The 15405-nt window shown below is 43.8% G+C and overlaps 1 protein-coding gene across 3 annotated transcripts in view; it reads right to left on the bottom strand.

Moving 5' to 3' along the window:
* Positions 1-3715: 3715 nt before the first annotated feature.
* The window catches only part of TRAF1 (TNF receptor associated factor 1), a 28204-nt gene continuing 16514 nt past the window's right edge, over positions 3716-15405 (bottom strand). For all 3 annotated transcript variants that reach the window (XM_062641522.1, XM_062641524.1, XM_062641523.1), the window contains 8 exons: positions 12997-13095; positions 11621-11782; positions 8919-8990; positions 8669-8734; positions 7556-7993; positions 6889-7066; positions 6150-6298; positions 3716-5768 (listed from right to left, as the gene is read on the bottom strand). In XM_062641522.1, coding sequence (XP_062497506.1) covers positions 5550-5768; positions 6150-6298; positions 6889-7066; positions 7556-7993; positions 8669-8734; positions 8919-8990; positions 11621-11782; positions 12997-13095 — 1383 coding nt within the window. In that variant the 3' untranslated portion in view covers positions 3716-5549. The remainder of the gene's footprint in view (positions 5769-6149; positions 6299-6888; positions 7067-7555; positions 7994-8668; positions 8735-8918; positions 8991-11620; positions 11783-12996; positions 13096-15405) is intronic.

Below are 15405 nucleotides of genomic sequence, written 5' to 3' on the forward strand. Positions count from 1 at the left end.
AAGCTCCCTGACTCCTTCCCTGCTATTATTATATTTCCAACCAAAACCAGCATTTGCAAAAAGATTTGAATGAAGCCCCAGAGGTTTTTAACTACTCCAACACCTCCGTTTTATCCTTAGAAGCTTTTCATTGCTTCTTCACACTTGTGAAAGTGGGGAAGATGCTTTCCAGCTGGCACAAGGATTGAGCACCCGGAGAACTGTGGCTGAGGCCAGCCGGGAGCCATCAGGAGGCCTGGCCGGAGCAGAGCCTTTCCTTCTGCTTTGAAAACTGCCCAGAAATTGGGTAGCTCCTTTTCACAGTGTTTTTCTTTCTTTGAAAACAGGAGTGGGAGGAGGGGTTGGATGTTGGCTTGTAGTCTTGGAGACCGAAGCCGAGGAATATTGAATGGAAACCCAAACATGAAGCTGCCTCTGAACTACAGGGCTGGTGTGGAGATAGATCTGCAGGGATGGCTGGCACTGGCTCCAGAGCCTCCTGCAGCAAAGCGTTGCAGGAGAGACCCAGCACAGCTCTCATACGCTGCTCAAAACTGCTCACAAGTGCCGTTCCCATCTGGAGATGCAGCTGGCAAAATAGGACACATCCATGATGATAAAAGTAGCTGCAACTGAAGTAGCTTGGGATTATTGACAGATTTATCTCTCTCCTGGCCAGTGCTTCCGTCTGCTCCAAAGTCTCAACCACCTTTTCGCTGAAACCACCTGATTTACCAACACAACCAAGTCAAGCTCAAAGCAACTGTGAGCAAGGTTATGAGTTCCTTTCCTGTCCTGAAGGAGGGCTTATAAGCCTAAAAGTTTGCCAGGACATTTTTCAGCTTTATTAGTCAATTAAAAAATACATTATCTTTCCCTACAAACCTTGTCCTTGACTATTGGAGACCACGGTAGCTACAGAAGCACAATGACTCTTTGCCAACCTGGCCATTAGAAGCGGAGCAACCGGTCCTGATTCCACTCACTAAAACTGTCTTTGATTTTTCTGCATTATTTGATCTGGTCCAGACCAAGAGAAAAATCATTTTGGCTGCTTATTTCCACCACAGAAGCACTTTGCTGGGTTGAGGAACTCCTGATACCACTCCGATTCCAGCTTCATTCCCAGTTAAATGTCATCTGTTTCCTTATCAAGACGTTTTTGTGGCTGAAGGTCTTGGAGATGAAAATCAGGAGCTTGTTCCAGGAACACCAGAGCCTGGAGCAGAGCCCTGTGTTTGGAAAGCGCCGTGGCTCGATGCATTCCACATGGACACGGTAATGCTCCAGCGGTGCCTCGTGCACGGGGGAGTTCGCTGTTGTTCGAGTTCTTTCAGAGAAAAGTGATATTCCAAAGGGCATATTGGAACAAAGGTATGGTTGTAATTAGAATCAGAGCAGTTAAATCTGACATTCAGCTGGCTTATGCCAACCCTGCCTTTAAAAGGAAGAGCATTCAGGCATTGGGTTTCATGTCTTTTCATTGTTTATTTAGCATGAATTTAATCCATATCCCTTTTTTCCTTAAACTTAACCTTCTTTGCGTGCTTCTATGCAATTGCATAAGATGTGAGGAGCGTGTAAGCGTTCTTACAGCTGTGCAAGCTTTATATTAATGGAGCCTTTACATAATTTTGACATAGACACATTATGTACACGTCTGCGGTCCCTGAGCATGGCTTAGAAAAGACATCCCCCAGAAAAGAAAGAAATAAAGAATCAGAAAAGATACCCACCCTAAGAAGAGAGAAAGAAGAGCCCATTTTGTTCCTGAGGAAGAGTGAAAAATGGGGAAGGAAGATCTGAATTTCCAGGGGATATTTGTGTTGCTTCCCTAACTACAAAAACTGCAGTAGGCAAATGCCCATTAGTGCAACTGGAATTACTGCTCCAGAAGAACATGGGTGGTGTCTGTGGGGGTCAGTGCTGTGCAGATGGGGATCTCTTGATGCCACCCCTGGGTCCAGGGCATGGCCCCACGCCTGGCTCTGGTAGCCACTCACTTGCCTGGGGGATTTTGCTCTCCCTTTCCTCTTGCACCCACCCTGCAGCATGGAAACAACAGACTCCAACTCTTTGCTTTTGCCTTTCAGGAGCTGCGGTGAGCCCTGGCGTCAGTCCTACTCCTCCAGCCCATGATGCTCCTTCATGAGCTCCATCCCAGGCTCAAGCCTGTGGCTCCAGGTGCCCACACTGCTTTTCAGGCCTTGAGTCACCTCAAGAACTTGCCGTTGGTTGCACAGAGCCCACATGAACGTGCCACTTTCACAGGCTGGGCAGCAGCTCCATTTGCTTCTGCTTCAGCTGGCTCTTACCTGCTGCAAATGAACAAGGCTCCAGCCACCTCCCGCCCCTCAGATGGTTTCACACCAATGGGCTGTCCCACCCCACATGTGCAGCCGGTAACGAATTTCCTCCCTTTGCAGACTCAGGCCATCCAGGCCTGAGTCATCCCAAAACCTGGCTCTGGGTGATGCTCACAGTGATGCTGTACTGAAGCAGAGGCACCTCTGCTACAGGATGCTGAGCACAAGGTCCTGCAAACTGCAGCCTTGCAGCTTTTCACCCATTTAACTTCATGGATTGCCCCACTGGGAATGTCTGGCTAGAAAGAAAACTGGAACTACAGGGCTTCCAATAAACATTTAAAATTGATTTTACCAGGCAGGGCAGGCACAGTTGTGTCCTTTCTCCAGGGTATTTATTCATCCAGTGTCGATGCTTCTGCCTCTCTGAAGCTTGTGGTGCTCCTGTGTGATGTGATCTCCCATCTGCAGCCACACTGGGCTCCTGCCATCAGTGAAATCCTGTCTGTGCACAGGAAGAATCAAATCAGTGTAATTGTTCCTGGTAGGGGCAGGAGATGAGCATGGAGGCATGAGGTCAGTCACTCTCTGCTGGATGCATCCCTCAACCTACACATGCACACACAGAGGTTTTTGCTTCCCTCGATGCAGACAGATACACATCAATATTCTCTTGCACATGCACATTCACATCTTCTCTCCCACACACTTTCTCTCTTTCCCCGGCTCTCACCCACACACAGTTTTACTCATTTCCCCCACCACCTTCTCTCACTGTGTCTCACACACAAGGAAAATCCTCCTGATTCTTTTTAAGAAACAACAGCTCTACAGGGAAAAGGATTTTGCACAAGAAAGTAACAGTGGAGCAGAGAGGCAGCCCCAGGAAGTCAATGCCTGCTGTGATAAACACAGCTAATAAAAAACCCTTGTGGAAAAGCAGCTCAGGGCAGTGAGGACCACAGAAGCTTAGACATGTATGGAGCAGCTCCGATGCCCAGGCAACCAGGCTGAGCTGACCACTATCTTGATCTGCAGTAATTCCTGGGAGATCAGCTGCTGCCTCCCTCCCGCTTGGCTCCAGCTTCAGGAGCCACAAGAGGCTCTGGAATAAGCTGCCGTGGCAGATCCTGCTGCCCTCACCTACACTCACCTCCCTCATAGAGGAGCAGGTCCCTCTATGTGCTCAGCCTGGCTTGTGAGTGGGTACTGCTGTGGGAGTCGGTGTTGTCCAAGCCTTAAGTCAATTTTTCAGGTCAAAATCCCATGGGACTGGTTGTTTCTCAGACCCACGCACTGCATAACCCTGCTCCTGCGGGAGAAACAAGTGAGTGTTGCAGCTCTGTGCCGCTCTTCTGACAGCAAATCACTGTTGTCCTATTTCCAAGTTGCTAAATTCCCTGTTTTACAGTGAAAATAACACAAAAAACTTATTTTTTAACTTAATAAGCTTTATTTAGGAAATAAATAAAATTGTAAGAAAATTGGAATGGTTGTAATAAATACAGCACTTGTCAAAATCACACAGCCATGAAAAGCAGCATATTTTTAGGCATGTTACTCCAGTGTGGTTATGGGGATTGGCACATTACTGGAAAAATAACTTTCTGTCCCTGAAAGAACAGTTTAAACATGGAAGAGAGAAAGAAACAGAGAGACCTGGGGTCTCAAATCATGGAATGGTTTGGGTTGGAAGGGACCTTAAAGCTCATCCAGCTCTAGCCCCTGCCACAGACAGGGACACTTTCCACTAGAGCAGCTTGCTCCAAGCCCTGTGTCCAACCTGGCCTTGAACACTGCCAGGGATGGGGCAGCCACAGCTTCTCTGGGCACCCTGTGCCAGCGCCTCAGCACCCTCCCAGGGAAGAGCTTCTGCCTAAGAGCTCATCTCAGTCTCCCCTCGGGCAGGTTAAAGCCATTCCCTTTGTCCTGTCCCTACAGGCCCTTGTCCAAAGCCCCTCTCCAGGTTTCCTGGAGCCCCTTCAGGGACTGGAGCTGCTCTCAGTTCTCCCCTTCAGGAGCCTTCTCTTCTCCAGGCTGACCCAGCCCAGCTCTCTCAGCCTGGTTCCAGAACTGGATGCAGGACTGCAGGAGGGTCTTACCAGAGTGGAGAGAATCCCCTCTCTTGACCAGTCAGACACACTCTTTTTGATGCAGTCCAAGCATGATTTCCAAGTTTAATTCACTCATTAAAAAACAAGTGAAATTATTCATTCCTTACTTCTATTTTAAGATAACAATAAAAGACAAAACCATGTCTAAGAGTTAGTTCTATTTTAGCGTGTGATAAGAATTAGACATAAAAATAATAAAGCAGTAAAAAATAAAATCAGTATTTTCTATTAAGTCACTTGCCTTGAAGGTTCGGGAAGTGACTGAACACTTGAAAATGGAGCTACTGAGGGGTCCTTACACTGCCTGGACTGGCTCTCAACTTCCCTGGGGTTACCAGCCCTCAGAGCTCAAAATCTGAAATGGGAAAGTCAAACAACTCCTTTGGAAATATAAGAGGTGATTTCCCCAAGGCACAGTGCAATGTGGTCACCGATTGCTGATGTAATAGGACATCTCTTTACAGAGCACATAAATATAGATCTAAAATAAATAGCAAGACATAAATCATCTGGTATCAACTCCAGTTACAAATGCTAACCACAAGTCACTGCTTTCAAGGTCACCAATAAGCACAGAGACACCCAATCAGTGCCTCAGGGGAAGGAATCTGCCCATGTCCCTGGTGGAGGAACAGGCAGAAGCCCACACCAGGGCTGCCAGCCAGCACCATGCCTCCTGGGAATGTTGCTGCGCAGCCAGGGGAGGATGGGGAAAGCTCAGCTTCCGAAACCTCCTAACCCCACGGTGCCAGAAGGGAGCTCTGGCTGCTCTCCCTGCCCACTACCAGCAGAATGACACCCACATCTGGGCCAGGTGTGAGAAAGAATAGTGCTTCTTTCCACAAGTGCATGTGCAGGGGTGTGTGTGACTAACTGACATCTACACCAGGAGTATTGGCTGTTCTGATGAAATAATCACAGTTCTCATTTCCAATATCCATGGGCAAAGTGCTGGGCATGCTCAGCTGTAGCTAACTCTAGCAGGCAGATGTTCAGCTGACATGAATGGATTCAGGGATTCAGGCTTGGGCTCTCTGGATTTTGTGTGCACACAACAACTAATACAAGGTCTCAAGCTGATGTTTTGGTTTCCTTGTAAACTAATGAAATTCAGTGGGTGTTTTATTACCAGCCACCCATTTTTCAAGATTTAATAATTTGTTTCTACAATGCATTTAAGGAAAAGTGTGTCTTCCTTCACATAGGCGTATTTAGGTGACTGTAATTTGAACAAAGGGAGAAACATGGGACAGCCACTTGCAATATTCATATCATTCACCGGTCTCTGAAATGAAGCAGAAGTCAAGTCTGGGCGAAATGCATCAATAACATGTTCCCTGTTGTTTTGGTCAAGCAACATAAATGTAACCTGAAAAACAGAATGTGGAAATGATGAGTTATTGAACTGAAAAATAAACTGGAAAACAGCAGAGGCAGAAGTGCAAACATGCTGCAAAAGCAGCTGGATGCTCTATCGATAATTAAATACAAATGGTAATGAACGGTTCACAACCTGCAAGGTCAGTTACTCTCAACAGGGGAAACTGTAACAGTTCCCAGGTGAAGGATATAAAACTCTGCCACCTATTAAATTAAATTAAATTAAATTAAATTAAGGAATTATTTCTTGGTAGAGAACTGCACAGTCCAGAGACCTTTTTCATCTCTCTCCTGACAACTTCAACAAACCCCAGCTTTAGTTACAGTCATTACATTCAGTTAGTGTGATATAAAAGGTTGCCCCTCTTACCTTGTTCCTGAAAGGCCATGGGAGCAAAGCATCGTAGTCTCCTTTCATGACAACAAAGAACAGGGACATGTGGGTTCCTTTTCCTGTCCCGTCCCCATTCAGATACACCCTCAGACAGACCTTGTAGCCATATTTTGCAGTGTAGAAAGCTGAAAATCAGAACCCTTCATTAGTAAAGTGTCCTTTGGGGAAAGAAAAGGACATAACGACTGTTCTGGCATATGGGAAAAGATGGTCTATGATGTGTTTTGCTATCACAGAGATGAGAACAGACAAATCAGTACACCCTGGAGATTATAAGCAATGAAAATCCAGTGGCTGGAGTGCTTTTAGTGACTCAGTGAAAATTACCTGTTATTAGCCACTACAAGCATATTTTATCTAATCAAATTACTTCTCACATGGGAGAGAACTGCAGCAGAAAGCCACTGGGTACCATGAGGCACCAGGCTGTGGGTTACACGAGAGGGATCCAGCAGATGTCACTGCAAGAGGCTGCAGGGTGGGCAAATTGCAGTGTGAAAGCCCAGAACAGAACCCAACACTCTGGAAGAGCACATTGCAACTGCCCTGAACTACAGGCACGAAAGCATGAGGTCTTTGCATAGACAGCATCTTAGTTGAAGGACTTAAAGAACTTCCTGTCCACAGGAGCGGAAAGAAGCACCATTCTAGAGAAAGAAGTAGGTTTTCTAAAGGACTGGTTTTTGCTAACACACATACACACCATGTGTTTTACCTGGTGAATACAAACTGACTGTTCTTCCAGTCACAGAGTCTTGTAACTTCCTGCCAACATCTGTTATTTTCCACAGAAAGACCCCATCATAGGAAGCTTGCTCAGAGAACAGAAGACTCTTATGAAGGCTGCTCAGGCCTACGTCCTTCTGCGTCAGGCACCGGTGCAACTCTGCAATCTAGAAGAAACAAATCAGTCTGCAGTCAATTCTCCTCTCTAGGTTGCTGTGCTGCAGAAGTAGCAGAATCTTTCTGGAGCCCTCATGTCCTGAAGCGTCTCCTCTGATTTCTTTTTAAGCAACAGTTACGTGTCAAAATGAAAGCAAACTGGACAGATGGTTGGTTGGTCCCCCCCCCAGCCTTAAGAGCATCAAGCAACTGTCTTGCTTGATCACAATCTGATCACAGCAAACTCTGAATGTTCAAAACTCTCAGGAGTATCTAGGTACCTAAACATAGGTCTGGATAACAAATATTAGAGATCTCCATTTGAAAACATATCCAAAGCTCCAAGAGGATCCTGTAGATGTGTTCAGAACTTAACACTTCACAGCTCAAATTCCTGTGTTTATCCCTGTCCTGATCTCTACACCACCTCTCACTGATACGTGTAAATACTTGTTATCTATAGAACAAGCACACAAACAACGCTTATCATAACTGTTTACCTTCAGTTCAAGGCTTCGTATTATATTTTGATCAAGTTCACTCTGTCTCCGAAAGGCCACGATTTCCAAGCTAGAGATCTCCACCTCTTTATTGAGCACTGCCACAATATTCTCAAACACTTGTAGCTTATTTTCTAGCTCAGAAATCACTTTCTCCTTCACAAGTTGCTGCAGAGCAGATTCCTCTTCAGAAATGGAAGATTCAGGAAAACAATCTTCTTCCAGATCCCCACGGATTTCCATCCCTGCTAGGATCTGCAGATCAGGGATGCTTTTTCCTGCACTGTTCACACTAAGCTCTGTCTGTGGGATGAAACCATTTGCAGCTTTGGCAGCAGTGCACAAGCTTGCCTTCAGTTGCTTTATATGCTGCAGCAGAAGCAGCATGTGGGCTCCAACTGCAGTTCTCTCATGATTCTTTACCTTCTCTTTGCTTCCCTGTGAGAAGACGACACTGTCAGTACACTCTGTACAACCACCATAACTGGCCTACAGCCAAACCAAGCAATGTCCACTTCAGTTTCTTGGGAGAGACAGAGATGGAAGAACTGCAAGGTACAGGTCCAGCTACATTTCAGTCAATTCTCAGAGGAGATGTGGTGAGAGGAGCCCTCTCATTTAGGCTACGTGTTCACATGTGTACACAAGCTACATAAAAAGAAAACTATTACCTACAATTTCTGGATTAAAGAGGATTCCAGGCAGAGTCCCAGCAAGATTCTTAAATAAACCAGTATTTAATACATATACTGACCACAAAAGATGGGACAAGGCAACAGATGCCAACAAAAATGCAAATTCTTCACTGTTTTGAGAGATGTTACCCTGGAAGAAATATCCAAAACGTATATGATAAACCAGCAGAATTGTAATAAACATCTATCTTTAGCTGAATTGAATGCACAGTGTCACTGGCTGAACCATGTAAACATGGCAGTTCCAGTCTCTCCTCTGCTGTTCTACTAAAAGTGGGTAGACTTTCCCTCTTTTCTTAAAGATCTATTTAAATCAATTTATATATCTACTACCCAGAACACAAAAGCTGGTCAGACCAAAGGCACAGTGCTGTTGTGCACCACTGGAGACCTTTCTGAAGGCAGCCGTGTCACTCACCCTAAATGAACAGCCGACCTCAGAAAAGCGACAGCCATCCTTGTTGACTGAAGGTGTAGAGCAGTTCTGTTGAAAGAAACAAGAGAAGCAAAGCAAACAATCAAATACCAGTTTAAAGGGATTCTTTTATTTACTTACAAACAACTAGGCCGCAATCCCAGCAGCTATAAATCAAGTTAAATCAAGTCAAGGCATTACCGCAGCTTACAGCACCCAACCAGCTTTGAAAATTCACTCATCTTTTACCTACCTTTTCTCTTGATGGTGTTTCTGTTTGCACATGGTTTTGTTCCTTACATAAACTGCCTTCACATGAATGTTCCTGTCATGAAAACAAGAAGAAAAGAATTCAGTGTATTATTAAAATCACTGAGCATCTTTATTTAGGAGTCTCTGAAACAAAGCTTGTGCTTTGGAATGCTATTCCTGTTTTACAGAAACTTGGGGATTTGGGAGGTTTTTCTACAGGAACTCTGTGTTATGGAAGAAAAAGCTTACAGTAAGTTTCTTGCTTTCTTCCTGGAAGATGTGGGCTTAAGGAAGAGGAAAGAAAGGAAGGATAACTTCCCCAGGAGCACTGTGAGCTCCACACCACAAGGTGCAAAATCCCTGTCCAGAGAGTGCCTGCCTGGGGCCTCACTGTGCCATAGTTGCAGAGTTCTCTGGCTTCTTTTTAGAGGAAGCAACGTTCAGAAATCTGGGACTAAAGCACATCTTAGAGCGGGTGCTGCTGTCCCCTGCATAACGAAGTGCAGGCTCAGAGGTTTCTCAAGCTAAGCCTCTAAGCTGATTAATTTTCTTCTCAGCCCCACAGGCGTGCTCAGTGACAGGTCTCCAGATGCAATACCTGTTAAATGGAAGTACACAGTGTGATCTTTTGCTTATGGGGCCCAGAGCTCTTGGAAACTACTTACAGATGCTTTGCAAGGTCACTCTGGGGAATTTGATACAAGACTGGCAATGTACAAGTCCTGCCCAGTAGTTATATGCACACACACACACGTACATATATATGCGATGACATGTACGTGGATTACAGAACAAAAAGCAAATATACAGGAAGCCCAAACATAAACTCTTACTGCATTGACTTCCAGTTTGTTTAATGTGCAGACCCTTCCTGCATCCTGCTTTTTACCATCTTGAAGGCTGGAATCCAAATTTTCCATCACGATGTGCTAATGCAAAATGCATTACCTCTAATATGAGACTTCCTGCCATTTCTGGCTCCAAGAAGGGTAAAATAATCCTCCTGCCATCGGTTCACACAAGTGTAATATGTGTATTGAACACAGCAGCTGTCAGCTTTCAATTCATAGTGTTCAGGTGGGGCTGTCTTTAATCTTTATAAATGCCTTTGCACACCAGTACATTTCCTATAGCAGTTCACACGTTTTTGATAAAGCCATTCCAACAGCCTTCAAGTCTCGCCTGCAAAGAGCGCTGAGGTTTCTCTTTCGATCTTCAGAAATGCAGTCACAGGTTTTTTGTCACTCTCTAACTCATTTTTAATACTCTTAGTGTTGCACAAAGTAAGCCTTTATTTTCTTCCTTTCTACTATTTGATTCCTTCAGATCACTGATTCCTTGAGGGGGAAAGGGGCTGGTGAGACATTCCTTTAGAATATGGAAATACAGAAATCACAAGATCAATAACTGATTGGTGAAGATGGAGAGAGGGAGAGCAGTGCCCAAAACTTACTGTGTGCTCCCAGAAGATTGTGAATACAGAGAATACACACAAATAATCAACATTCTTATGTCACGTAACTACAAATTCAATAAAGCAGATCATGTAACCAGCAAAATTCCAGCTTCACAAATACTAAGGGAGGCAGAGAAAAATCAACATCTCGAGGCCAATCCTTGGTTGCCAAGGTTTCCCAGCCAAAAACTTAATTAGATGTTAGCTAACTGAATGAGTGGGAGGAAAACAGCTCTTCATAGCAGGAAAATGAAGCCCTCTGAGGTGGATCTGCGGCATCACAGACCTCTGAAAAGACAGGGTGCTCAGGGAATATCAGGCAGCTCAGGTTTCCTTCTCCAGCCTGCTACAGCACTCACAGAAGTAAGGGATTATGGGTTGCCACCTTCTGGTATTTACTGTCTCTCTGAAACATACACTGGATTTAGCGCTGGTAAAATGTGCTGGGATCCCCATATTCTTCTTTCTGTAAGGGTTAATAAACTATGAAGAAGACATGCAAAAGCTTCCCAAGAAGCATGTTTTAGCAAGAGTGCTTTATTCCTATCCCAGAAGGACTGTTACCTCCATGTTGAGTAAATCTCACAGCTCAGTATTTGAAAAGGCATAAATTGGTGACAGTGATGACATGCAAAGCTACCCACTACTATTAACTTCAGGCTGCATACATACAGGATATATGCAAATTCATTTTGCAGGTCCCTGTGACAACAGTGGAAAACACAACTTAAACATGAAAAATAGAAGCTAAATATGTTCAAACAGTCACTGAGCAATTTGCAGCAGATCCAGAGTGTGCTCTTCCTGATCTGTAATGGACACTGCTGCTCATACTGTGAGTTACACTTCACCATATCTCATAGAAATACTGACAAAAGCCTGCCTTACAAATCTGTGGGCAGTTTTAGTTCAAATAAAACTCCAGCCACTTTCAAGATTGCTTCCCATCACTTGTGTTCTTCTGATTCTTACCTACCTTGTAGCGGAACACATGCTTCAAGACAGGAGTTAAAACATGGGCTGCCAAGCTCCGGATGAGCACACAGATATTTCCATCTCTCTTGTAACGTCACAAGCAGACTACCAAATACAGCTCATTTTTCCCTCCAACACATGCATGGAAAAATTAGCAAACTCAGGAAAACTAAATATTCTCCAAGTGCAGTAGCACAGGATGAAAAATGTCATGATAGATTATTTAAGTCATTAATACAAAGCCCTCATTTGAAACGGAGAAATGGTCTTACTTGGTATTCGCTACTGGATAAGCTCTTCTTACACCTCTGACACGTTGTCACGTTATTAACACATCCGTTTTCCAAATGATCTGCAAGTTTCTTTCTCATCACCATGTGTCCACAACCAGTGTGACAAGGGATTAAAGCATATTCACATAAGCTCTGATGCTCCTGGAAATAAAAAGTCATAAACCAAAATGTAAACTGCAGATATGCATTCACCTTTAAATAGTCTCCATTCTGCCAGCCTAGATCTTTGCTTTGTGTTTCTTCTAAACTTGGGTAAAGTCCCACTCCATGATGTTACTGAGATTGCTGGTGAAAAAATCACCTATTTTACTGGGGCTTTCTTGTTAATTCTTAAGTTAAAAAAACCCCAAACCAACTAACAACCAACAACTTTTGCTGATCTCAAATATGAGGTTTCCCCTGAACTTTCTCCAATGATTGTGTTTGAAAATAACACGACCGTGGTCCCAGATTTTTAATTGTAATAGAAGATCCCTAACTTTTAGCCTGGGTTTTTTCTAAGGTGGTTTTGGAGGGGTTTTGAGAGGTGTTTTTGACCACTGAGACCATCATGCTCTAGCTGACAGAATGGGTGTAGTCTGCTGACATCTCTGCATAGCATCTGACACCTTCTATACAACAATTGTTATTGTTGTATATAACTACACTCAAAATAACTCTTAAAACATTTCCTTTACACTATTTGCATTATCTTGTCCCAACAAGGAAAAATATCAACGTTACTTCTTTCATAACTATATCCAATAGATCTACACAGTCTTTCAATAAGAACTATTTACTCTGACCTCTGTTACTGGACCTTCTGAAGGCACTGTGTCACAACTGATTTTGTCTTTACAGGGAGATGGCTGTCCCCTACAGACCTGGCTCAGAAGTGCCAATTTCAATCACACACCCAACTCTCAAATCAATTTTGCCATGTATTCATGCTGAGAGGGGCTCCAGTTCTCAGAACTATGAAGCTAAGCAAAGTGGGTAGATTTTTCTTTAACGATGAATATACTCACGTAGAAAATTTGTGCATAATTAGCAAAGAAAAGGCAGCAGCATCTCAGATGCTTCTCAGATACAGAGTTATGTGAGGTACATAGCAGACTACCTGTTACAAATGCAGAAAGACCCTCTGTTCCCATACCCATATTACGTGGGGCATTTCACATCAGCCTGCTCTCAATTTGATCTAAGCCCTACTAAAGTTAATGGCACATTTTTAGGTACTCTGTTGGTATAAATCCTGGTGCTTGGTTGATTCTACTGATGTTGCATTGATATGTGTTTGCTAAGAACCTGGTTTCATTGTCTCCCTGTCCCCATTCAAGTCAGAGTGCATTTAAATATACTGCCTTTAAACGTACTTCGAAGTTTTTCATGATACCAGACCAGCTGCATCCCAGGGTCACACAGTGTACTCTCAGTTCAGAAATCTCTTTATTAATAGCAGCATCACCAAATGCCTGGAAAGGAAACACAGTACGGAAAAAAGCATTGGTCAGAAGGTGCTCCAGAATGCATTTCTGACATAGGAATGAGGTGACTGTGTCAAAATCTTGGATCTTGATCAATCCCTTATTTCTTTTACATTTGCTATACTGCCATAAGGCTCTCTAACCCAGCAAGTCCACCTTAGTGCAGCAGAAGCCCAAATAATTGTTAAATAATTTCTTTCTTACAGTTCAAAATTAAACTGTTTGATGTAATATAAATTAACCGAAAATATCCCTAGCCAACTACAGGCATTATTTTAAGTTCCTTTTCATAGAAGCCTGACATATATCACATGCAATGAATGTGCTGACAGGACCCTAACTGTAGGGTGCTGCCATGTGCCACTCTTAATGAATGCATTTCATTATCGGGGTCATTAACACCTCCTAAACGTGCTGCACAGAAGACTTGAGACTGTTCTGCAGTGAGAATACACTGCTCAGGCCATGGCTGTTTCTATTTACTATGGCATTATGCACTAAAGAAATGTAAACCATATGTGAGTGGGGTTTTTTTGCACTACATAGATTGTTTTTGCTATGTTAACCATGAAAAAATGTACAATTCTTATGTAAATTATGAAACACGACACACTTCAAACAGTACAAATTGCACAGCCAAAATAGGCACACTGACACAAGAACAAGCACTGCTAAAGTGAATGGCATGGTTTTAGATGCTCTCTTGGTAAGTACACAACAGGGGACCGCAGATTTCCCAACACAGAGAAGGCAAGAACTGGGCAGAGGGAACCTTTGCAAACAGAGGGAGGAAAGGATTTACAAATGATGCCCCGTTTCAGTCAAGTGATTGAAATTCCACCAAGTGAGCTAAAACAAATAAAATCATCAGCTTCAACATTCCTGGCTGGCCGGAGTTTGTTTTCACCTAGATACAACACCTTTGTACACATGTAACATGATGTTTCCTACATCTATTATTAAATCACAAAAAAGAAGCGTAGCCAATGCTACGAGTGGTGAGAAGATACATTTCTATAGGCAGGGTCTCACAGAAACTCATTTCCTAATCTCAACCTGCAAATGAAGTCCAGAACTTTGCACAAAAACTACAAACAAGGAGTTACAAAATAATCATGTAGGTTGTACACAGCCATGTATGGCTCCACCTGCATACATGGAAGAGTAGCTGTAGTAAGCTAATAATCCATGTACAATTAGTGAAAGCAGGCCAGCCCCAGCCTCTGAAATAGTCTAGTCTAAGTGATGAGCAAAATCAAAGTAAAGCGATTCAAGTTACCAGGCACATGGTGGCTTTTCCCCTTGTGTCATAAGAGAAAAACTCCAGGAATTTCCTGACATTACAAAATAGATAATTTAAAATACATTTAACTACGGGGACAGTCCCAGCAGCGCACATGTCTCTTACTGCTACGTGCATTCCCTGTGCTTCTTGGTTCACACTTGTGGTTGTTAAATCATTATGGACGCTACTCAGGTGGAAACCAAGGAAGGAAATCCTCATCTCTTCTTTCATCTGCACAGGTGACTGCTCTGAAATATTCACCCAAACCTCTGGGAACCCAACTCTGCACAGAACTCCTTTAGAGACCTGAGTCAGACCTTCATACAGTAACTGAGATGACTCTTGGGGACATAAAAGTGCTCTGGGTCAAACAGAAGGAAACAGAAACATATCTGATTTGATGTATTGTAGTTGCACATCTCCCCTTTTTCAATTTCTCTGTTTCAAAGGAAGATGTTGGTGCAGGTGCTGCTGATGTTGACCATGGGTGGCTGTCACAGCACACATACCTGCCCAGACCTGCCTGTCACATAAGTGGAGGTCCCCTGCCATGTCCCATCCAAAATCCACTACCATATGCATTTCTCCTTAGCACTCTGACCTGCACAGTGTGGGTCTTATGGCTTCTAGCTAAGGCAAGACTCTGGCCTACTGCTCATGTGGTCAGGACCATCAGGTAGGAACAAGTTAACAAACAGATCAAGCTGACCAAAAGCTTTCCAGGATAAATCCAGTGTTTTTTTTCTCTCCAGCTAAAGCCGGCCCTCTGCAGCTGAACCAGGATCTACAGCTGCTCTAACCACAGACAGAGAAGGGAGAGCCACAAAGTGATTCATGTCCAGTTCAAACCAGGGCACTGGCCTCTAAGCCAGCCCCATGAATGTCAGCAGCCAGGGTGTGATGCCCTACTCCTCTAACTGATTGCACTGACAAATGTAGGCGCTCAATAGGTGATACTGGGGAACAGCACCATGATAAGACTTGAAGCAATGTTGAAGGGATTATAAATCATA

The sequence above is a fragment of the Pezoporus occidentalis genome, unplaced genomic scaffold (assembly GCF_034315485.1).
Source record: "Pezoporus occidentalis ecotype Australia unplaced genomic scaffold, CSIRO_AGI_Poc_V1 ctg68, whole genome shotgun sequence".
NCBI classification, from domain to species: domain Eukaryota; kingdom Metazoa; phylum Chordata; class Aves; order Psittaciformes; family Psittacidae; genus Pezoporus; species Pezoporus occidentalis.